General features: G+C 44.3%; 1 protein-coding gene across 1 annotated transcript in view; it reads left to right on the forward strand.

The window, feature by feature from the left end:
- The first annotated feature begins 12,325 nt into the window (after positions 1 to 12,325).
- msh6 (mutS homolog 6 (E. coli)) overlaps positions 12,326 to 25,319 on the forward strand; it is a 30,515-nt gene continuing 17,521 nt past the window's right edge. The window contains exons 1-4 of the mRNA XM_041209997.1: positions 12,326 to 12,697; positions 13,347 to 13,549; positions 17,630 to 17,817; positions 18,731 to 21,290. Of these exons, the coding sequence (XP_041065931.1) occupies positions 12,441 to 12,697; positions 13,347 to 13,549; positions 17,630 to 17,817; positions 18,731 to 21,290 (3,208 nt within the window). The 5' untranslated portion in view covers positions 12,326 to 12,440. The remainder of the gene's footprint in view (positions 12,698 to 13,346; positions 13,550 to 17,629; positions 17,818 to 18,730; positions 21,291 to 25,319) is intronic.

Genomic DNA, 25,319 nt, shown 5'->3' on the forward strand with positions numbered 1-25,319 from the left:
CCTTTATGATTGAGTCTTCCTTACTCAATCTATGCAGCATGATGGGAACACAAAAGGGATTTTCATCCACTCAAGGTTGTTTGTGTTCATGTTGCAATCCTGTCACAATGAAGTGCACGCTCTAGTTATAAGTGAGGACAGCTGCTACTGCTTGGGAGAGGTTAAGGCATTATTCTTAAGTATATATAAGAACTGGTTTCCACCTGTGTGAGGGAAGGAAAAGGGAACCTGCATCTATGTTTGTGTGCTCTGGGATTTGTGAATAAATGTGTATAAAAAAAGGTTGGCTCCAGGTTTCTTTTTTACTCAGTGAATGAGAAACAAATTATAACAGCTGGTTTCAAATTTTATACTGCAGCATTAATTGCCAAGACTTCAAGAACGTGTTTCATAGTAAACTGAATTCAGGATTATAGGGGGAAATGCTAGTATGCCAGATCTGCAGCACACAGTGAGAGAAACGTTCAGAGCAACTCCATTCACTCGAAACAACAACGGGCTTATTTTCCAAAACATGCCAGCCCTCTTATGCAGTAAAGTGTCCATTTCATATCAGCAAAATGTTCACCACCTTGAGCTCAATGCCATGAAATTCAGCATTTGTTGAAATACAACATTTAAATGAGACTTGGGCAAGCTTGTACCAGAGTCCAACTCAATTCCACGCCACCCTGCTCCCTCCTGCCCAAACTGTCCCTCAATAAAATAAGCATTCTGTAAAACAGGGAACAAAGCCAGGAACCTGATTTCCTGACCTGCATTCACCATTAAGGAGGCTCGGTTCTTTCAGTGATTCCTGTAAAATCAGCCTTACTCTGTCACCTTTGCATCATTGCACAGATTTGTAATCTAAGAGAGCTGCTGAACGTTGTAGCAATATCAGTGTTGGCTTTCAGAAATAGTTGCTGATGGATCTCTAAGCCAACTGATTCTTAAACCCATTTCTTATGGTTCTTATTGAAAAATGCCACAAACTATGATGTGTTCCTTCTCTGATGGAGAGGATTAAGCATGATAATCATCTCCCATCAAGCTATCACCAGTGGACATTGGAGGTGGCTGCAGAAATATCTATGACCCTGACTGCCTTTTTGAGGGGACTGACATGGAAAGAATGATTATGAAGGAAAGCACAAATATTTTAATAAAAGCAAAATACTGCGGTTGCTAGGGATCTGAAATAAAAACAGGAAGTGCTGGAAAAACTCAGCAGGTCTGGCAGCAACTTTGGAGTTAGCATTTCAAGTCCAATCTGACTCATCATCGGAATATTTTAACCCTCTTTTCTTCCATGGTCAGCATTCAAAGAACTCTATACAATATGTGATACAAGTTCGGATGACAAGAGTAGATTTCAAATTCTGGAAATTTAAAATTAAAAGCAGAAAATGTTGAAATTCATTGCAGCTCGATAATCACAAGGTAGAACAAGGTAACTTGACATTTCAGGAGTAGTTCTTCATCACAATTGACATTGTGAGGTTGGAGATTTTTCAATTGGATTGGCAAGGACCAGTGCCTGACAACATCACTGGGGAAAACACAAAGGTCAGTCTCACCCTGTCCTCTCTTCTGACAAAGCTGTAACTTTTTGATGTAGCAAGCTTTCATGATGACAAAAGGACCTTGGGAAGAAAAAAGATTTAAAAACCCATGTTTGTTTTACATTACTACCAACGCATCCACTAATATTTTAGAGCTAAGCAATTTTATAGCCCTGTTTTGGTATGTATGTCTTCTGGTACCCAGTTACAGAAACACAGTTCCCGAAGTCTGTCTGCTATCAGGCAAAATGGTAAAAGCTGAAGAATGATCTGAAAAATTTATTTTAAAAACTACAGCAGGGGAAGGAGGTGCCCTTGTACAAACCACAGATCTAAGTTTGCTGTTACATCCTGGTAGAGACCAAGGGCAATTTCCTGAGCCACAGCACCCTCTACAGAAAACTCTGAGTAAAGTGGGCTACACCAACAAAAACAGTGGGTGGTTTTCTTACTTTCATATCAAGAATTAACAATCTTACTTTAGGAGGTTTTAACAGCTAATTAAATGCACTTAAATGTGCATAATTTTCTAGAGGTTGATGTCATGGAATATAATTTTAAACACTGAAGTACTTAATAACTAGCCAATCACAATGCCTTTGTATTAACATTCCTTTCATACTTCCCAACCCAAGCAGCTAACATTGGAGTTATCCTTTATAATTAATGGTAACTTTGTTCATCTGTCAGAATATAATAAGAACACAAGAAATAGGAGCAGGAATAGGCCATTTGGCCCTTCGGGGCTGCTCCACTGTTCAATAAGATCATTGCTGCTTTGATAATGGCCTTAACTCCATTTTCTTGCCTGACCCAATAACACTTGACCCCCTTGTGGAACAAATCTCTCTAACTCAATCTTGAATATATTCAATGACCCAGCCTCCACTGCTCTCTGGGCAGCGAATTCTATAAATTAATGACCCTCTGAGAGACAAAATTGCTCCTCATCTCCATCTAAAATGGAACATCTCTTATTCCAAAACTGTGCCCCCTAATTCTAGATTCTCCCACAAAGGGAAACATACTCTCAGCATCTACCCTGCCCAGCCTTCTTAATAAGATCATCTCTCAATATTCTAAACTGCAATGAGAATAGGTCTAATCTGCTCAACTTTTCCCCATAAGGCAACCTCTTTATCCCAGGAGTCAATCTAATTAACCATCTCTGAACTTCCACTAATGCAAGTATATTTCTCCTTAAAATAAGGAGACCAAACCTGTACACAATGCTTTAGATGTGGTTTGACCAATGCCCTGTACAGTTGTAGCAAGACTTCCCTAGTTTTATACCCCATCCCCTTGCAATAAAAGCCACCATTCCATTTGCCTTCTTAATTAATTGCTTTACCTCCATGCTAACATTTTTGTGATTTGTGTACCAAGACACCCAGATCCCTCTGTACTGCAGCATTCTGCAGTCGCACTACATGTAAATAATATTTTGTTTCTATATTCTTCCTACCAAAGTGGATAACCTCACATTTTCCCACATTATAATCCATCTGATAACTTTTTGTCAACTCACTTAACCAGTCTATATCCCTTTGCAGGCTCTTTGTGTCCTCCTCACAACTTGCTTTCCCACCTAACATTTTATCATCTTCTTTTTCTTGTTTTTAAAGGCAAAATATGCATATAATAGGAGAGCAAGAAGTGCAATAGATAGTGAATCTGCTCAGTATAAACCATACTCAGGTACAAAGTATGGAGAAATTGTGGTGTGGTTATAAAGCCACTGGATGAGTAATCCAGAAGCTCAGAGTAATGCTTTGGGAGCATGGGGTTCAAATCCAACTGTGATAGCTGGTAGAGTTTGATTTTAATTAATTAATTTTTAAAAATTCTGGAACCAGTAATGATTAAACTATCATCAATTATTATAAAAACCCTTCTGGTGCACTTATATCCTTTTGGGAAGAAATCTGCCATCCTTCACTGATCTGGCTTACATGTGACTCCAGACCCATAGCAAAGTGGTTGACTTTTAAATGTCTCCTGGAAAGGCCTAGCAAGCCACTCAGCTGTACCAAGCCACTACATAAAATTAAAGAAAGAATAAGGCTATCCAGGACCACCTGGCATCAACTTAGGCACCGGAAATGACAATGGCACACCTAGCTCCGTCAACCCAGCAAAGTCCTCCTTAGTAACACGTGGGGAGGGTGGCAAAACTGGGAGAGCTGTCTCACAGACTGGGCAAGCAACAACCTGACATAGTCATACTCACCAAATCATCACCATCACCATCTCTGTGTATGTCCTGTCCCACTGGCAGAGGTGGTGGCACAGTGGTATACAATAATGGGAGGGAGTTGCCCTGGGAGTCATCGGCATTGACTCTGGACCCCATGACGTCTCATGGCATCAGGTCAAGCTTCCTACTGATTACCACCTCAGCTAATGAATCTGTAATCTTCCATGTTGAACACTACTTGACATAGAATGTACTTTGGGTTGGGAATTTCAAGGTCTATCCCTAAGAGTTGCTCGGTAGCACCTCTACCGACCAAACCGGTCCTGAAGGACATATCTGCCAGACTGGGCCTGTGGCAGTTGGTGAGAGAACCAACAGGAGGGAAGAAACTACTTGACCCCATCCTCACCAATCTACCTGATGTAAATGCATCTGTCCATGACAGTATAGGTAGGAGTGACCACACTACAGTCCAGTATACACTCCATCATGTAGTGTGGCACTACCACCATGCTAAATGGGATAGAGTCAGAACAGATCAAGCTCTAAACTGGCAGCCAAGAGAAGCTGTGGGCCATCAGCAGCAGCAAAATTGTATTCAACCACAATCTGTAACATCATGACCCAGCATATCCCTCGCTCTACAATTACCATCAAACCAAGGGATCTACTCTGGTTCAATGAACAGTGCAGGAGGACATGACATGAGCAACACCAAGCATACCTAAAAATGAGGTGTCAACCTGGTAAAGCTACAATACAAGGCTACTTGCATGCCAAACAGTGGATGCAGCATGTGATAGAGCTAAGTGCTTCCCACAACCAACGGATCATATCAAAGCTGTTCAGTCCTGCCACAACCAGTTGTGAATGGTGGCAGACAATTAAACAACTAATAGGAGGAGGAGGAGACTCTAACAATATCCCCATCCTCAATAATGGGGGAGCCCAGCACATCATTGCAAAAGATAAGGCGGAAGTATTTGCAACCATCTTCAGCTAGAGGTGCCAAGTGGATGATCCATTTGTCATTCTCTGGAGGTCCCCAGCATCACAGATGCCAGGCTTCAGCCAATTCTATTCACATGTGTTATCAAGAAATGGCTGAAGGCACTGGATACAGTACTGCAAAGGCTATAGGCCCTCACAACATTCAACAACAGAACAAAATGAAGACCTGTGCTCCCAAACTAGCCACACCCCTAGCCAAGCTACAACACTGGCATCTACCCAGCAATGTGGAAAATTGCCCAGGTATGTTCTGTACACAAAAAGCAGGACAAATCCAATCCAGCTAATTACTATCCTATCAGCCTTCTCACGATCAAATTGATGGAAGGTGTCATCAAAGTGCTATCAAATGGCACTTACACAGCAATAACCTGTTCACTGATGCTCAGCTGGTGTTCCATCAGGACCACACAGCTCCTGACCTCATTACAGCCTTGGTCCAAACATGGACAAAAGGGAGTGACTGCCCTTGACACCAAGGCAACATATGACCAAGTGTGTCATCGAGGAGCCCTAGCAAAACTTGAGTCAATGGGAATCAGGGGGAAAACTGTCCACTAATTGGAATTATACCTAGTATAAAGGAAGATGGTTGTGGGTGTTGGAGCTCAATCATCTCAGTCCCAGGATATTGCTGCAGGTGTTCTTCAGGGTAGTGTCCTAGGCCCAACTATCTTTAGCTGCTCCGTCAATGAGCTTCTCTCTAAAGTCAGAAGTGGGGATATTCGCTGATGATTGCACAATGTTCTGCACCATCCCTAAACCATCAGATACTGAAACAATCCATGTCCATATGCAGCAAGACCTAGACAACATTCAGGTTTCGGCTGATAACTGGCAAGTAACATTCATGCCACACAAGTGTCAGGCAATGACTATCTCCAACAGGACAGAATCTAACCGTTGCCCCTGGGCAGTAAATGGTATTACCATCATTATATGCCCCACTATCAATATTCTGCAGATTTCCATTGACCAGAAACTAAACTGGACCAGTCATATAAACATGAGGCTACAAGAGCACATCAGAGGCTGGGAATTCTGAGGCATGTAACTCACCTGCTGACTCCCCAAAACCTGTCTACCATTTAGAAGGCTCAAGTCAGGAGTGTGATGGAATACTTTCCATTTTCCTGGATGGGTACAGCTCCAACAACACTCAAGCAGCCTGCTTGATTGGCACCACATCCCCACCACATTAAACATTCGTTTCCTCAACCACCGACACACAACGACAGCAGCTTGCATTCTATATACAAGTAGTACTGCAGCAACTCACCAGGACTCCTTCAACAACATCTTCCAAATCTGCAACCTCTACCACCTGGAAGAACAAGGGAGCAAAAGCATGGAAACCCCACCACCTACAAGTTCCCCTCCAAGTCACACACCGTCCTGACTTGGAATTATATCACTGTTTATTCACTGTTGCTGGGTCAAAATCTTGGAATTCCCTTTCTAACAGCACTGTAGGTGAAGCTACACTATATGCACTGCAGCAGTTCAAGAAGGTGGCTCACTATCACCTTCTCAAGGGCAAACGGGGATGGGCAATAAACGCTGGCCTAGCCAACGAAGCCTACATCCCATGAACAAATAATTTAAAAATTCCCTGGCTATAAAAACAAACTTGTTGACTTGATAAAGAAGGAGACTGTCAAACACACTGACACTGATGAGGTTTGATAGGCACGCAGAGTACGTGTAATGTACCATATTAATTACTCAATTAACAATGTATTCATAAATATTGATTGTACACAACTGCTTAATAGGCCATTTATTATTATTACTACTAATAATAATAATATAGCACCCTTAGAAGAATGTGTGTTCATGTATTGATAATAAGAAAACATTTACAATTCTGCCATCAGAGTTGTTTCTCCAGTTTGTCCCCCATTGTTCACTCTCAAGACCAAATCTGACCTGCATCTGGCTTAGCCATTGCCAGATCTAGCTGGACTATATCAAACTCTACAGGACATTGCTCTCCTCTGTCAAAACCACCTACGACTTTAGGATCAACCTAGAGAGTAAAGATAACTGCATCCCCCACCAAACCCCCTGCCCCTCCCTTCCCCTCCCCTCCCCCATCACACTCCCTGGCTTCCTATCTTCACAATTAACTTTTTCCTTAAAATGCTCTCCACCCCTCCAGCCTCACATCCAACAAGGGCAAGAAACTCATTGCTTTATTTGACTTCATCTGTACAGATGCCTCTCCCCACTCCCACGAAGCCAACCCTGCACTGTTGCCCCCAACTTAGCACTGAACTTGCATCTCTCTCCGGTTTCTCTTCCACCTCCTCCCTGCCCTCTACCATCTCCAAGCTCACCCCACTCATGAGACCCATCTTCTATTCTCTGAACCCTAGTCTCACTGAACTGCTGACCATCCAACTTCCTTTCCTGGCCTTGTGCTTGCTGTCATTGTAAGTGGTTCAGGCACCTTGCAATGTACAAGAACACTGAGCCAACAAATGTTAAAGCAAAGGGCACCATGGCACCAATGCAGGTGTACTAGAGAAAGTTGCAGTTACAACAAGGAGGCCTTGTGAATGCCATTAAACTGAGCAGTTGGCTGAGCAGCCAGACAGCACTGTTACTCCCTCAGCTAGGAGAGTATTTATGAATAGGCTGGCTAGGAAAAGATGTACAAAAAAATCTCCAATTCAAATATAATAAACAAAACAGAAAATCGTGCTGCCTGCACATACAAAGCATACGAACACAAATATCTCAGACACAGACACCACATGCTCAGTTTTTTGTGTGGTAGCCAGGGCAGGGTATGAAAATCAAATAAGGAGCCACACTGCCAGCTCTCCACTGCTCAAAGTCACTTCTGGGATTTCCCACTGGAAGTTACGTATGGCACATAATACCTTCCCTCAAATATATACAGGCAGATTCCATTAGGAGGTGAATAACAGAATTACCTCACGCAAAGTATTTTCAATCATTTGTATCTGAGCAATGCTGGGCTCAAGTGACAATTGTGTGTCCCCAGCATTCAGCATTGAGATGATCCATAGGAAGGGACTTGTGGTTTAAACAGTTGATTTGCCTAATGCAAAAAACAGCAGAGTAATCAATTACACTGGACAAAATGCCAATTTTAAAAGTTTTTATATGTTTACACTGCTCATGTGATAAAGAACCATGGAAAATGGGCAAGTGCCAGACTTGATTCATGCTGCATTAACTGGTCTTAGTCAGGACAGCAGCTGGGTACCACTAAGGTAAAAGCAAAATACTGCGGATGCTGGAAATCTGAAACAAAAACAAAAATTGCTGGAAAATCTCAGCACATCTGACAGCATCTGTGGAGAGAAAGACAGATTTAACGTTTCAAGCCCGTATGACTCTTCTTCAGAACTAAAGAGAAGTAAAAATGAGGTGAAATATATACTGCTTAAAGGGGAGGGACAGGTGAAACTGGATAGAAGGCTAGCGATAGGTGGAGGCAAAGGAGAGATTGCAAAAGATGTCATAAACAAAAGGTCAAAGGGGTGTTGATGGTGGTGACACTGTCTAAAGGAGGTGCTAATGGTGAGTTTAAGAGTAGAAAGCAGGATGAGCAAGTGACAGATGGCCCGAATGAGGTTGGGGTGGGGGGAGGGGATGATGTGGGAGAAAAGATCGAAATAGGCTAAAAGGTGGGGATAAAACAATGAATGGAAATAAATGTTTTAAAATAATAATAATAGAAATAGGTGGGGAAAAATATTTATATAAAAATTAAAAATAAATATATAAAAAGGGGATCAAAAAGGGCAAGGATGGAGGAGAGAGTTCATGATCTGAAGTTGTTGAACTCAATGTTCCGGAAGGCTGTAAAGTGCCTAACTGGAAGATGAGGTGCTGTTTCTCCAGTTTGCTTTGAGGTACTACAATTGTTCAGAACACCAACTGGCTAGGGAGGGAGAAACCATGAGGCTCTTCAATCCATCATGTCTGTAATTGTTCTTTGCTGGAGCATCGAAAACAAATCCTACTTCCTTGCTCTGTCCCTATAATCCTTCAAATGAAGATGCATTGATCTCTGTCTCAAGCACTTTCTGGTCCAGCAATTCTCTGCATTAAGAAATTGCTTTTAAGTTCTTCCCTTACTTTCTTAGTGACAATTTTAAATTGATGATCCCTCATCACTCATTGCTCAACCAGAGGAAATGGCATTTCCCTATTTACAATATCAAAACTCTTCACAAGTTTGAAGATCTTATTAGTTTTCACTGCTCCAGTGGAAATAGCTCCAGTTTTTCCTGTGCCTCCAATAACTGAAGTTTCCCATCCATGATGTAACTCTGGTGAATCTACATTTTAAATTGCTTTAGTTTCCTTTCTGTAATGTGGCATCCAAAACTGCACAGTATTGGACCTGTGACCTAATCATTGCCTTCTACAAATCTGTGATTAACTCTCACTTTATGCTCTTATTTATACACCTCAAATGCCTCTCCACTGTCGACCACCTGGGTGGCACTGCATTCACCTGCTTCCATCCTTATCTATCTAATCATAGCCAGAAAATCACTGACAATGGCTCCCTTCCCACTCCTGCACTGTTATCTCTGGCGGCCCTCAAAAATTTATCTTTGGTCCAATACTATTTCTCATCTGCATGCAGCCCCTCAATATCATCATATGAAAACACCTGAGTTTCCACAATGTATATTGACAGCACCCATCTCTACCTCGCCACCACCTCTCTTGACCTCTCCACTGTCCTTAAATTGTCAGGTATCCAGTAATGCATTGACCCCAAGTCTGCACCATTACCAAGACTGTCTACTTCCAGCTCTGTAACGTTGCTCAACTCCATACTGCCTTAGCTCATCTGCTGTGGAAATGCTTCTCCAACTTTCACGGTCTTAGATAACAGTCAACATCTTGGTGTTGTTCTCAGATCTTGTATCTGTTCTCCTCCTTTAGCTGTTGGTGTATTTCCTCCTTTGTCTGCCTCTTGCTCTGCTGCCCTCAATTTTACCAGATGTTCTCTAGTTTTTCTTCTGCAAGAACATGCCCAAGGAATTGTAGCTGCCTCTTGGTAATCACTTGTAAAAGTTCTCTTGTGCTCCTGCTTTCCCCAAAACTTCCTCATTGTGTGTGTAGTCCAGCTAATCCTCATCATATGTCTCAGACTTTATCTTCCATTGTCTCCTTATATTCCAACTTTCACATCCATTTGGTAATGCTGCCCAGAAGTAGCATTTTAATAAGCTCATTCTGCTTTCCATAGAGATGCTCGTATTTCTAATGAGGTCTGACATTTTTGCTAAGGTTTGTTTAGCAAGTCTTATGCGTTTCCTGATCACTTTTCCTATCAGATGTTATTAGGCTACCCAGATAAGAAAATTATTCAGCCTCTTTTATTTCTTTTGATTCCACTGTTAGTTTGGATCTAGTAATCCTTTTCTTTGATATTACCATGCTTACAATTTTGCTGCAGTTTAATGATAATCCATATCAGTTATTGTTTGCTACAATTGTGTCGAGAACTCTTTGTAGATTTTCCTCCATGCCTGTCATGATTACAATGTTGCCTCTAGACTTGATTATTCTAACACACTCTGACCCATGTTCTACCTTCTGTACACTTGAAGTCATCGAAAACTGCTGCTTGTGTCCTCGCTCCCATGAGGTCCTGTTCACCTGTCACCCCTGGGCATGCTGAGCTACATTGACTCCTGATTAATGCTTCGATTTTAAAATTTTTAACTATGTTTTCAACTTTCTCCATGGCCTCGCCTCTCCCAAGCTCTGCAATCTCCTCTAGCCCCACAGCCCTCCAAGATATCTGCACTCCTCTTATTCTGTCCTCTTAAGCATCCCTGATTTTAATAGCTCCACCATTGGTGGCCATGTCTTCAGCTGCTAATACCCTAAGATCTGGAATTCCCTCTCTAAACCTCACTGCCTCTCTACCTCTCTTTTCTCCTTTAAGACACCCTGTAAAACCTACCTCTTTAAGACACCTCAAAGACACTCTATAAAGCCTACCTCTTTGACCCAATCTGACCCAATATGTCATTTTGTGGCTTGGTATCAAACTTAGTTTACTAATGGTCCTCTGAAATGCCTTGGCATGTTTTATTGTATTTTAAGAGATATATAAATACAAATTGTTGCTGTTATTGTAACTTAAATGAACAATGGCATATTTTATTACTTACCTTGCACTTTCAAATAATTATTTAATCAAACCTATTTTTATTCCTGCAGTCTCTTCAGTATTTCTATTAAGTGAATTCTATCATTTCTTCCTTCCAAAATATGTTACTCCATAATTATCCACATTAAATTGGATGTGCCACATTAAATTGGATCAGCTCGTCTTTTACAATCTGCCTCATTGTTCGACAAACCTCCTATTACTGTACAGCCAGCTCCTCACAGTCAAATCCAAATCATCTATACCTTCTGTAATTCACTGCTGGGAAGAGTGTATTAATATGATTTTGTTGCATAAGGTTCCTTTGGTTTTTTTAAAATGGGCTGTTGTTTTATTTTAAGCACCTTTCACTTGAATTGTATGGCATGTGATGTTGCATTAGTATTCTCCTTCGAAAGGGGCACCTTGACCTGTGGCGCTAATTCAGTCAGGTAATGCTGGGGAACGCAATGGTCCATTCTGGTCCAATTAAGATAGGCCAAATCATGGAGGGCATGTTTGGATTCAAGCTCCACCCAATTTCAGTGCTTTCAGATTATAGCACTCAGAAATTATATATACATATATATTATATGGGATGATGTATGTGCTCTGCCTGGACCTTGGCTCATTGCCTGGAGATGCTTCATCCTGAGTCATTTTCTTGGCAGTTTGTCAATGATATTTTGCTGTTGCCTTCCACTTTCAGGGGCAGGGTGGGATAGAGTGACCAAAAGTCCCTTATTGTATGGCATTGTCCTGTATCTGAGTCTGCTAAACTGTGCACTGAGCTGTATGGCGTTGAACAGTACCTGCTCTCCTCCTGTTTGCACCATCTAACAGCCTTCTCTCCCCCCCACCCACCCCTATGTAGGCTGCACCTTAATTTTCTCCGTGAGATTTGGTCACCCTGTTGTGGCGAGGCAGTTTCTACCTCAGCAAGGATAGGAGTTGAACCTGCACTATTGGTGTTATTCTGAACCACGCACTCGCCATCTAGCCACTGGGTTAAAAACAAAAAAAACTGCGGATGCTGGAAATCCAAAACAAAAACAGAATTACCTGGAAAAACTCAGCAGGTCCGGCAGCATCGGCGGAGAAGAAAAGAGTTGACGTTTCGAGTCCTCATGACCCTTCCACAGAACTGTTCTGCTGCAGGGTCATGAGGACTCGAAACGTCAACTCTAGCCACTGGGTTAAGTGGACCACCACAGATATAGATAATATATATAAAACATATATGTGTGTGGGTGTGTGTATACATAACAATAAACAATTGTGTTCCATTTTTCAAGCTATTTCACAGGACAATGACTGCAGCCAATCAGGTTGTACTTTAATATTCGGCACTGCTACCTTCCTGGGGATTGGCGGGGCAGCCTGGGGGCGGGGCCAGGCTCTGGCGGGAATGGGGAGCTGAGCGGCTATTGACTGAAGAAACATGCGGAATTCCTTCCTGTGACCTCGCGTTCCATTTTCCCGCCAGCGCCAAAGCCGGGAGCTCGGCGGCGGTGGCAGCAGCGGCAGCAGCATGTCCCGGCAGAGAACCCTGTTCAGCTTTTTCCCCAAATCCCCGCCGCTCAGCGCCTCCTCGGCCAAGGCGGAAGCCGATGTGCCGCCCGCTAAAAAGGCCAACGCTTCCCCCCGGGAGAACGGGAGCGGGGTTCGGCCGCCTAAGCGGCCCCGAGGTCCCGCTGCTGGCAGCACCCGCGGCCCGCTATCCTCCGGGGGGGAGAGGAAGGCCGGCAAGTCCGGGGGTCTGGCGGCCCAGGGGACGCCAGCACTGAGGTGAGAGAGGAGAGTTACAGAGGCTCCGGGCCCTGGGTGTTTGCGCTGGGCTGTAACCGGTCAGCACTAACCATTGCCCCGGTGTTTGGAGGCCGGCAGCTTCTCTTGAATGGACTGCGCGGGTTTACATTCTCAGTAACGTGGTGAGGGCTTCCCTTTAATTCACATTGCCAGCTCCTTTTAATCAGTTTTCCTCGCCCTGCTGCTATTGCAGAGAAGCTGGTGGAAAGATAACGGGTCATCTCCCCTCCCTTTCTGTTGTATGGCAGCAGCATTTTAGATGGCAACCTGGGGCAATATTAAGGGAGAGGGAGCAGAAAACCCCTTTTAAGTGGGGAGGGGGGGAGGGTCAATACTTAATAACTTACTGGACCTTTCAAAAACTTTTGCACAGCAAAGCTGACCAGTTTGAAATGTAGTCTGATGTTACTGGTGTTTATTTACTTTTGTCCACTCCTGTCCCATGTGTGATATGTTATTCAGGAATCCTTGCAGATGTTGCAGCTTCAGGCAATCGTGAGCTTGTTGACAGAGCAAGTGCAAGTCTAAAGGGCAAAAATATTGGTCAAGGAAAAGAGCGTTGCATAAGCAAATGAATTTGAAATACTGAGGTAATTGTCTCTCGTTCTGTCATTCTGTTTCCCTGCAGTCCAGCTTGTGACTTTGTTCCAGGAGATCTAGTGTGGGCCAAACTGGAAGGATATCCATGGTGGCCCAGTCTGGTGTATAATCACCCAACTGCTGACGAGTACCTCAGGGGAAAAGGGAAGTCACTTCGTATGCATGTCCAGTTCTTTGATGATCCTCCGACAAGAGGCTGGGTTAATGTGAAGTATATCAAATTGTACACCGGTAAGAGGTCAGAATATTAAATTCTAATTCCTGTACAGATTTAGTTTGTCTTGAAGTTTGCCATATCTAAATGTGATTAACCAGGTTACACCATAGAGAAAATAACTAGTAACACATCTGACTGAGTGCAACACTAACATTACCAAGGGACAGATTCCTGGAAATTAGTAGCTCGGCCTTTTGTGTATTTGCTATTCCCTCCGTTAACCAGACAATCTTTACCGAGTTCTGTTAACAGAAATCCAGTTGACATCTGCAGTACTTGGACTGGCTAATAACTTATGTCAAAACTCCTATATCATTTTCTGTGGTACAAGGTATCGTGTTCATATTTTCACTGCTGACCTTTGAGTAGCTTTAGCTATCCGGTTTTAACTAGTTCTGAAGTTCATGCCTAGAATAATTTGAAGTGTTACTTGTGCAAGTCTGTCTTCATTAGGATCAGGGCTCTGGGGACTTTGCTGATTGGATCCTACAGCTGGATTGAGTCTGGCTTCTTCGATCTGAGCTCTTGAGTCTTTATGTGCAGGTCAACAATGTCTTTCCACAATTTATATCCTGTATGGGGGAAGTCCCTGGCCTGAAGGATGGTGTAACAGGTAACTGTACAGATTTTGGTCTGCAAAATCTTGGTGCTTGTGCAGTTTTCCTGGATTATCTGCCCCTGACTTGGTAACATTGACTGAATCAGCTCCATAATTGTTTCCTCTGCTAGTATTTCCCCAGCATTGTATTTGTACCTGAGTACAGGGACTTGGCCGTTCATGATACTCATAAAACGTAGTTTGATATGTCTGCTCATTTTGTTTTCTATGTTGTGAAGTTGGTGTTATATAAAGTGACTCCCATGTGTGCTGACAATACCACTTCCTCTTGCCCTGCACCATCCCTTTGTATTTGTTCTCAGGATGTGGGCAGTTCCGGTAGGGTTACCTTTATTATCTCACCCTAGTTGTCTTGAGAATGTGATGTGTCTTTTTAGGAATTGTTTTTTTGCAACTGATTGGGTTATTCAGAAATGACAGCCAACCTCTGAATGAGATTGTACCACTACTACCTCGCTTTCTGTCTATTTGATCAAGTCGCAAATGAGCTGGAACTTCTTGCAGCTCAGTGGCGAAGACCAGAACCCAAACCATTCTACTTGATAGAACGGCTGACCCTATTTCCACCAAACATCATTTCTGCTGTGCTGCAAATTCCACATCCAGTCCAGTCAGCGGGACTGTTCACTTTCATCTGTGGGGCTTTCCCACCTTTTAGCTGACTCAAAAGTCCACTGATTGTATCTCAACTGTATTTCAACTATCTCTCCAAACTTGCTTTCCTCTGATTATATTTTTATTCATTCATGTGATGTGGGCTTCGCTGGCTGGACCAGCATTTATTGCCCATCTCTAGTTGCCTTTCAGAAGGTGGTGTTGAGCTGCCTTCTTGAACTGCTGCAGTCCAGGTGGTGTAGGTCCTCCCACAGTGCTATTAGGAAGGGAGTTTCAGTGAAAGTGAAGGAACAGCGATATATTTCCCAGTCAGGATGGTGAGTGACTTGGAGGGGAACTTCCAGGTGGTGGTGTTCCCATCTATCTGTTGCCTTTGCCCTTCTAGATGGTAATGGTCGTGGTTGGAAGGTGCTGTCGAAGGAGCCTTGGTGAATTCCTCCCCAACTTTTTGTACATTGAGTTTAAAATTTTTGTCGATAAGGTACTGCACATAACAATACCTAATAGGATAAGAGCCCATGGTGTTGGGTAATATATTAGCATGGATAGAGGATTGGCTAACCGATAAAAGACTGAGAGTTGGGATAAGGGGGGGTGATGCATTTTCAGGATGGCAATCTGTAACTGATAGAGTGCCACAGGGATCAGTGCTGAGGCCACAATCATTTACAATATATATATTAATGACTTGGATGTGTGAAGTGAATGTACTATTGCCAAGTTTTCAGATGACATAAAAATAGGTGGGAAGGCAAATGGTGAGGATGACAGAGTCTACAGAGGGATATAGATTAAGTGAATGGGCAAAAACTTGGCAGATGAAATATAATGTGGGAAAATGTGAGGTTATGCACCTTGGCAGGAAGAATAGAGAAGCTGAATATTTTTTTAAATAGAGAAAGACTGCATAAAGCTACAGCACAGGGGGATTTTGGGATCCTCATGCATGAATCCCAAAAAGTTGGCATACAAGTTCAGCAGATGATAGGGAAGGCAAATGGAATGTTGGCCTTTATTTCAAAGGGAATGGAGTATAAAAATAGTTAAGTCTTGCTAAAACGATACAAGACACTAGTTAGACCACACCTAGAATACTGTGAATAGTTTTGGTCCCCTTGTCTAAGGAAAGATATACTGGTGTTTGAGGCAGTCCAGAGAAGGTTCACTAGGTTGATCCTGGGTATGGAGGGATTTTCTTATGAGATGAGGTTGAGTCGGTTGGGTCTGTAGGCACTGAAGTTTAGAAGAATGAGAGGCGACCTTTTTGAAACATATAAGATTCTTTGGGGGCTTGACAGAGTAGATGTTGAGAGGTTGTTTTCCCTTGTTGTAGAGTCTCGGACCAGGGGGCATTATATCAGTAAGGGGTCGCCCATTTAAGACAGAGATGAGGAGGAATTTCTTCTGAGGGTAGTGAATCTGTGAAATTCTTTACCACAGAGGGCTGTGGAGGCTGGGGATTTACGTATATTCAAGGCTGAGATAGACAAATTTTTAATCAGTATTGGGGAAAAGGCAGGAAAGTGGAGTTGAGGATTTATCAGATCAGCCATGATTTCAAGGGGCCGAATGGACTACTTCTGCTCCTACAGCTTATGGTTTTCAGGTTGTGTTATAATCTCAGTAGAGTCCAATTTGTGTTTACTTTTTAAATTCGAAAACCCGGGTATTTTCTAAAAGAATGAAGCGACAAGTTCACTGTTTAAAACAAACTTATTACACAAAAATCAAAGAACGTGAATACTAATAACTACACTCTATCCTTAATAGTGAGATAACGTTAAAGATAGTAAAAGTACAATTAATACAGATATTTTTAAACCGAGTATCTTAACTCAAATTTCTTTCTACATCCATGGTCTTATACCCCCAAAACTCAAGTCAGATATTTATCAAAAATTGGAAGATTAACCATTTGACCCGAATACTGTTTCAAAGAATCATAAAGATTATGATTTCTTGGGCCTTCTGTTTTGCTTCTGGTAAGATTGTCCCTTTAAATCTTCAACTGTCCTATGGTGGTTGACTCCCTATTCAAAACAGGCATTGCTACATCTTAAGTGTAGCCACTTCGGGTCAGAACTCTCCTGGTTCTAGTATTCTTTAACTCTGGATTCTTGCATCTAAACGCTTCCTCTCTCCCTCAGCTACCCCAAAATTTCAACTCACTTTTGGAAGTCCTTCAGTTAACAAGAGCTTTAAACTCCTTTAGCCAGCGCATTCACAATTTTGACTGAATCCTGCTTGAAAGTAATGTCCTCTCTAGCCAGCTTGTGCTAAATTAAACCCAGACTGCTTGAACACAGAACCGCACGCGAGGACCTACTCACACTACAATTAACTTCTCGTTGACCCTTTCCCCCCCACTGTTTATATCTCAGGCAACTTGGTCACATGATCAGTTACTGGAAGCAAGCTGCTTTTTACAGGAAACCTAGCTCCTAAAGGGACCATCGCCCCAACATAAAATATGGTTTCTTTCCCTTCCAAAAGCACATGGGCCATCACATTATTCATGGCCTTGTTACTGCTGCAACTTCCCCCTGCCCCCACTGTATACCAGCCTGAACACTCTGCTTTTCCAATTCTAATTTACTGTGCATTGCCTCTGTTTTCATTATCAATGATAGACACTGCCAACTTCTCCCACAGTGGAATTTCTTTTCTAAGTTCCTCTTCCTTGCTGCATCTCTTCGTACTTTCTAAAGCCTTCTTAAGACTTAACTCTTTGACATTCTTCCTTCCTTCCCAAACAGCTGACAATGGGAGATTTTGTTATTTTAAAAGCATTAGATAAATGCAAGTTATCGGACACATTTTCAGCTAGGACCTATAAGCAGGTGACCTTTTGATTTTGCAGGTTCTGAGTGTAAAGAAGCCCAGAGGGGTGGTGCCTATTTCAGTGGGAAGCCTGAAATCCGCAGGGCAACGGAGCTGGCAGATGATGCCATTCCGAAATCAAGAGAGAAGCGTTTGGAATTGGCTGTGTGCAGTGAACCTTCCGAGGATGAGGATGAGGAAGAAGAGGAGGAGGAGGAAGAAATGGAGGTAAATGAATAATAGTTTCGATCAAACTATTTATCAGAATTAAAGCTCCCCAGCCATTCAAATGAGGAACATTCCCAGACTTGATTTCCCCTGTTTGTACTGAAATAAGTAGATCTGAGTCAGATCACAGTACCCTGGAATTCGAGGGGATTCCTGTGTCTGCTTGTTCATGCCCTTTGAGATGGTGCCCTGACCTGTTGTTCCCAGTGCATTTTTCTCTCTCTCTTCAAGTATGACAGTCAGTTACCGATCCTGAAGTTTCAGATCTGTTAATTGTAGTCCTACAGTTGAATGGGGTGCATTTGGGGAAATGTGTAACCCCATCCTCGCCTATTACTCGAGTAAATGCAATAGATTCAAGAGTGCTTAACTTTGTATGAATTTTGTGCTCTGTATGCTGATGGTGCTGAGCGTTGAGACATTTCTCTCTCTCTCTTCTCCCCACCCTCACATGTGGCACCTTGTGATGATAATGAAGACTCATGGGCCAGATTTAGCATAGCGGTTTGTAAAGTTCACTTTATTCAAAACTACATTAGTCCCAACTCAATGAGGACTGTTCTCGTTCCCCACCTCCCTCCAGTGCCTAAGGCTGAATATTTCCACTGTTTACAGCAGCTGCCCCTTTCACCCTTCTGCCTATGGAGATTTCTGTCCTGTCTGGGCGACTAAGATCTGGACTGACTCCCGTCCAGACTCCCTGCCATTCAACCCCATCCTCCTAACTGACGGCTGCTATTCCATCAGTCTGGGCTGGATTCAGGCATCAGATCCGGGGGTGGGCGGGGGGAGATGGGATGGGATGGTTGGGGTGTCCTGCCAGCCTGTTGCAGCCAAGTGGTCTTGCCAACTTGCTAGGCTGTTGTGGAGGGGAAATATGAGAATGGAGTAAACTGAAAGTACTGCTTTCCAGGTGGGTGACCAAGCGACAGTGAGTGAGGAAGATAAAGAAAATAACAGCGAGGATGAGAAAGTGAAGAAGCGTGCACCAAGGGCAACACGCTCAGCCAGTGCCAAGGCCAAAAGAAGGCGGATTGTGGTGGAGTCTGACAGTGATGTTGAAAGCTCGGAGGATGAGTTTAAACCAGACCAGCAGGAGGGGAGCAGTGATGAATGCAGCAGTGGTGTTGACGAGAAAGATATCAGTGAGCCTGACACCGAGACCGACCCTGATAGTCCAGTGAAGACGCCGTTCAAGCGCAAACGTGGAGCTACCGTTGGTCCAGCCAAACCAAAAAGCACATCCTGTTCCCCCTCGGAAACCCAGAAGAGACCAGCAGTGGCAGTGTCCTCGAGCACAAAGTCCAGACTCTCCGCCTTTTCTGCGCCAGAGACTTTTGAGTGCCAGTCCAATGGAGGTGCCTCGGGCAGTGCTTCACCTGCAACAACATGGGACCATGAGAAGCTCGAGTGGTTAAAGCCTGGCAAGAGGAAAGATGCAAAGAGGCGAAAGGAAGATGACCCTGACTATGATTTTTCCACACTTTATGTGCCCGACGATTTCCTGTACAAGTGTACCCCGGGCATGCGGAGATGGTGGGATCTCAAATCCCACATGCTTGACACTGTGATTTTCTATAAAGTTGGCAAGTTTTACGAGCTTTACCACATGGACGCCGTCACTGGTGTCAATGAGCTGGGCCTGTCATTTATGAAAGGCGGCTGGGCTCACTCCGGTTTCCCCGAGATTGCTTTCGGCCGCTTCTCTGACGTGCTGGTGCAGAAAGGTTACAAAGTGGCGAGGGTGGAGCAGACCGAGACCCCTGAGATGATGGAGGCACGCTGCAAGTCTCTGGCGCACCCCACAAAGTTTGACCGGGTTGTCCGGAGAGAAGTCTGTCGGATAATTACAAAGGGAACGCAGACGTACAGTGTCCTGGATGGCAGCCCGCTGGAAAGCGGCAACAAGTATCTCCTGTGCATGAAGGAGAAGGTGAGCTCCGATTCTTCAGGCCAGTGTCACTCGTATGGAGTCTGCTTTGTCGACACGTCCGTTGGCAAGTTTTATGTGGGTCAGTTTCAGGATGACCGGCATTGCTCCCGTTTCCGCACTCTGGTGGCACATTACCCGCCCGTGCAAGTGCTGTTCGAGAGAGGCAACCCGTCGGGAGAGACGAGGAAGATTCTGAAAGGCTGCCTCGTCTCTGCTATGCAGGAGGGGCTGCAGTCAGCCTCCCAATTCTGGGATGCAACCAAAACACTAAAAGTCCTCGCCGAGGAGGGCTACTTCAGCGAAACTAAAGACAAAGATCTGGATGCTCCTTTGCCTCCTGTTCTCCAGCGAATGGTATCCGAGGCCGACTCACTGGGACTCACCCCAGGCGAAGGCCATGAACTCGCCTTGTCAGCACTTGGGGCCTGTGTGTTCTACCTAAAGAGATGCCTTGTTGACCAAGAGCTCTTGTCCCTGGCAAATTTTGAAGAGTACGTTCCTGTGGATGTTGACGTTGAGCGAACGAAGGTGTCCAGCAACTGCTTTGTCGGGAGTCGGCAGCGCTTGGTGCTAGACGCCATTACCCTGACCAACCTGGAGATCCTGCAAAATGGCACCAACGGCACAACTGAGGGCACGCTGCTGGAGCAGCTGGACAACTGCTGCACCTACTTTGGCAAACGGCTACTAAAGCAGTGGCTTTGTGCCCCCCTCTGTCACCCCCTTGCCATTGAGGACAGGTTAAACAGCATTGAGGATCTGATGGCCGTGCCTGACAAGCTCACCGAGGTCGTTGAGCTGTTGAAGAAACTTCCTGACCTGGAGCGGCTGCTGAGCCGGATCCACAGCATTGGATCACCCCTGAAAAGCAAAGACCACCCAGATAGCCGGGCTGTGCTGTACGAGGAGACTACTTACAGCAAAAAGAAAATCGCAGACTTCCTCTCTGCCCTGGAAGGCTTCAAAGTCTTCCAGGAGATACTGCAGGTTATTGAGCTGTCTGTTGATGGCTTCAAGTCCAGGCTATTAAGGCAGGTACTAAGTTTGAAGGGCAGTACCGCTGAAGGCCTCTTTCCAGATTTGTCTGCAGAGTTGAAGAGATGGGACACTGCCTTTGACCATCAGAAGGCGAGGAACACTGGAATAATTACTCCCAAAGCAGGCTTTGACCCCGATTACGACCAGGCGCTCGCTGACATCAAGGAGACTGAGCGCAACCTCCAAGAGTACTTGGAAACTCAGCGCAAGCGGCTGGGCTGCCGAAGTGTTGTTTACTGGGGCTCGGCCAAAAACCGCTACCAACTGGAGGTTCCGGAAAGTATTGCCGATCGCCGTGTGCCGGAGGAATACGAGCTGAAATCTACCAAGAAGGGTTACAAACGTTACTGGACAAAACAGATCGAGAGGCTGTTGGAGACAATGAACAATGCTGAAGAGAGACGGGATGGTGCTCTTCAAGACTGTATGAGGAGACTCTTCTACAACTTTGACAAGAATTACAGAAACTGGCAGGCAGCTGTGGACTGCATCGCTGTTCTTGGTAAGTGACATGTTGCCTCAATCCTTCAAACTGGCTGTTCCAAGCTCGTTCTTGGGTTGAATGTGGTAGATCATGGTCACTTATTTTAATGGTTGAGGGAAATCATGCGTTACGTGTAAACGTTCTGCCCCACCCTACTCTGCGCTTGAGAAATAAGTTTTCAGTTCTGGAATGAAATGGTCATGCTCCATAGTCAGTGTCTGGCTGTGCAGTCGGTGAGATTGTTATCCTTGAACATTAATATTGGTGCTTGTGGAGCTGGACTGGCTGCTGCCCTACTTCATGGGCAGGTGGATTCGGATGTTGCTGTACGTTCCTGCCAACCCAGCCATCAGCAGATCCCTTTTTACAGTGACCGCAATGGACTTGCTTTTGTGGCTGTTGCCCCACCAAATGTGATTAAACACAGCCAGTGTGTTTATGTTGGAACAGCTTTATTTTAAAATATCATCTTGTGTAAGCCTTCATTTTAATAAAGCAATCCCATGAGGGAGCAGAACAACTGGAAAAGGGCACTCGGGCCAGGGGACTAAACCTTTTTTGAGTAATTAACCCCACTGACTGGCCTTCCTGCTCTCTCTCTTCCCCTGGAACTCATCTGTAACATGTTTCAAATTCACCTCCTTTCCATCCTAGAAAATGTATATCAAATGATTTGAACTAGCAGAGACCCGAGAAACATTTGCAGTCACGTTAATATACTTGACCAATTCCCCCATCACATGCCCTCCCTCCCATGTCATCTCCATCCCGTCACATCTCAGTATTGATTCCTTCTTTCCCACCCCGACCACCACCACCTCCTCCTCACCCCCTTCTCCCCACTTACAAGCAGCAGTTCCTCAACAGAAATTTTGCAAACCACCGAAGTAAAATTCAGTTGGACAGGTTATTCCTGAACTAAACAGAGGGCAGCGCGGACTCTCAAAGTGGAACCTGATCTTGGCCTCAATCCATAACACTGGGTTTGGGGCTGGACCTTCCTGAGTCAGTTCCGCTGCAATCCTGAACGTCCATGCCATCTCTCTCATCCATTCCAACCTTCACATGCCACCACTAACCACTGGCATCTGCACGTGTGTCAAGCACTGCAGCCCTCCATACATGCCAGGTTCAGTCCATTAACTAAATTATTATTATCGGTGAAGTAAATAAATAATGGAAAATGGAATTTTGTGCATAAAAAAAATTCCGATGATTTGAATTAGGCAACATTGAATTAACAGGGGGAAGTTGGTGGCATAGAGAAATGTCACTGGACTAGTATTTCAGAGACCAAGGGTATTGCTCTGGGGACCCAGGTTTGAATCCCACCATGGCAGGTGGTGAAATTTTAATTCCCTAAAATAATCTGGAATTAAAAGTCTGATGACCATGAAACCTTTGCCGATTGCCATAAAAACCCACCTGGTTCACTAATGTCCTTTAGGGAAGGAAATCCTCCAGCCTTACTTGGTCTGGTCTCCAGACCCACAGCAATGTGGTTGACTCTTAAATGCCCTCTGAATACGGGCAGTTAGGGATTAGACATCCCATGAATGAGTATAAAAAAACACAGGTGTGATTTAAAAAAAAAAATAATTCATGGGATGTGGGCGTCGCTGGCTAGGCCAGCATTTATTGCCCATCCCTAATTGCTCTTGTTCAGAGGGCATTTTAAGAGTCAACCACATTGCTCTGGGTCTAGAGTCACATGTAGGCCAGACCAGTTAAGGACAGTAGATTTCCTTCCCTAAAGGACATTAGTGAACCAGATGGGTTTTTACGACAATCGACAATGGTTTTCATGGTCATCATTAGACTTAATTCCAGGTTCCCACTATCTGTTTTGGTGGGATATAAACCTGGGTGCCCAGAGCATTACCCTGGAATACCAGCCCAGCGACAATACCACTCTGCCACTACCTCCCCCAGTAGCTGCAGTGCTCGATTAAGCAGATTGTGTCTGACAATCCAGCACTTCAGCTACTTTCCCTGTTAACTTATTCTGCAGCAGTGTTACTGCTGAAGGGAAATGCATTCCAACCATTAAGTGATTTGTAATGTCTCTCACACATCTCGTGCTGTAAATCTATTGGAACCACAAAGACCAATTGCTCCATGAAATATTCCATTGTATTATGAAAGCTGTTATCTTGAAATGTTCTCTCCGCTAGATCCAGAAAGGTGGCTGACTGCTGAGAAGTTCCATCTCTGGGAACATTAAAGTTTGTGAATCTCAATGATTTAAAAGGAAGCCTGCGAGATCGCTGCAGCTTGGGCTGTTGGTGGTTTTGCTGTGGAGCAGTCGATCAGATGTTCCACTGCTCCCAGTGTTGGCTCACACAGCAGCACCCCCAAGCTTGTGGACACCTGGTGCTCTCTGAAGGCTAGAGTTAAGTCCCTTCAAGTTGACCATTTTTGGACAGTTCCATAGGGTGATGGTGAGATTCTGTTAGATGTGAATATTACAATTCACCGTTTAGAGACCTGTCAAATCAATCAAAAATGCTTCTTCATCACCAACCATCCCCTCCCCACAAAATGCTTAATGCAAGTAAACTAGTTGCATGTAACTCAAGTAGAGTTCCACATTGTGCCTCTTTGTCAATCAGTGATCAAATATTGTCACGAAATCCACCATTTGTGCTTAATCAGCTACTCTGACTTACTCTTCTCTTCTGCTTTGTATTGCCCCCACCTTGTTCTCTAGCCCCCATTCTCTTTCTCTCTCTGCCCACCACAGCCAAGGCACAGGCATCTTTCAAAGGGCAGCCAATTAAATCTAATTGTAAATGGTTATAAAATCACAGAAATTTTGAGCACAGGAGGAGGCCACTTGGTCCATCTTTTTTGCATGCCAACTGACAAGTAGCCACCCAACCTGATCCCACTTCCTAGCTCTTGGTCTGCAGCTTTGTAGGTTATGGGACTTCAAGAGCATGTCCAAGTAGTTTTTAAAGGTTTTGAGGATTTCTGCCTCTACTGCACTTTCAGGCAGTGAATTCCAGCTCCCCACTACCCTCTGGTGAAAAACTTTGCCTTTGAATCCCCTCTAAATCTCCTACCCTAAATCTCTATGCCACCGCCCCCACTGGGTTATAGAGCAAGAGGAATAAGGCCTGCCTTAACTGCTGTATCTAGACCCCTCCCATTTATACCACTCAATTATGCCTCTCCTCAACCAAAGCAGTTGGAGCAAAATAGGTGAGGGATGGGTGGGAGCTCGGGAGAGATTTGACAAAGATGTCATGGACACAGGCAAAGGGAGTGGTAATAATGTCTTAAAGACTGATATAGGTGTTAATCGTGGCATAAAGGTCAGATAGCTGAATGTGTTAACAGCAGAATAAGGGTCCGCACTCTCTGAAAGCAAAACATGAGAACAAGTTACAGACTGGCCCTTGGGGTGGGAAAAAAATCAAAATGGCAGATAGAGTTTATGGTCCGAAGTTGTTGAAGTCAGTGTTGATTCCAGAAGGTTGTAAAGTGCCTAACCAGAAAGTGAGGTGCTGGTCCTCCAGTTTGCCTTTGAATTTCACTGGAATGTTGCAGCAGCCCGGGGACAGAAATGTCCGCATGAGAACAAGGTGGTGAATTAGGAAGGCTGGGGTCATGATTGCGGTCTGAGCAAAGGTGTTCCTCAAAGCAGTCACCCAGTCTGCATTTGGTTTCCCCAGTGTAGAGGAGACCACATTGTGAGCAGCGAGGGCAGTATGCTAAATTGAAGTAAGTGCAAGTAAATCCACTGCTTCATTTGGAAGGAGTGTTTGGGGCCTTGGACGATGAGGACTGGGGAGGGAAAGGGGCAGGTGTTACACCACCTGCGATTGCATAGGGGGCTGATGGACGAGCGGACCAGGGTGTCCCGGAGGGAACGGTCCCTTATGGAATGCTGACGAGGGAGATGAGGGTAAGATGTATTTGGTGGTGGCATCATGCTGAAGTTGGCAGAAATGGCGGAGGATAATCATTTGAACATGGAGGTTGGTTAGTTGAAAAGTGAGGACAAGGGGAGCTCTAACATGGTTCTGGAAGGAAGGGGAAGGA

Source organism: Carcharodon carcharias, chromosome 2 (genome assembly GCF_017639515.1).
Source record: "Carcharodon carcharias isolate sCarCar2 chromosome 2, sCarCar2.pri, whole genome shotgun sequence".
NCBI lineage: Eukaryota > Metazoa > Chordata > Chondrichthyes > Lamniformes > Lamnidae > Carcharodon > Carcharodon carcharias.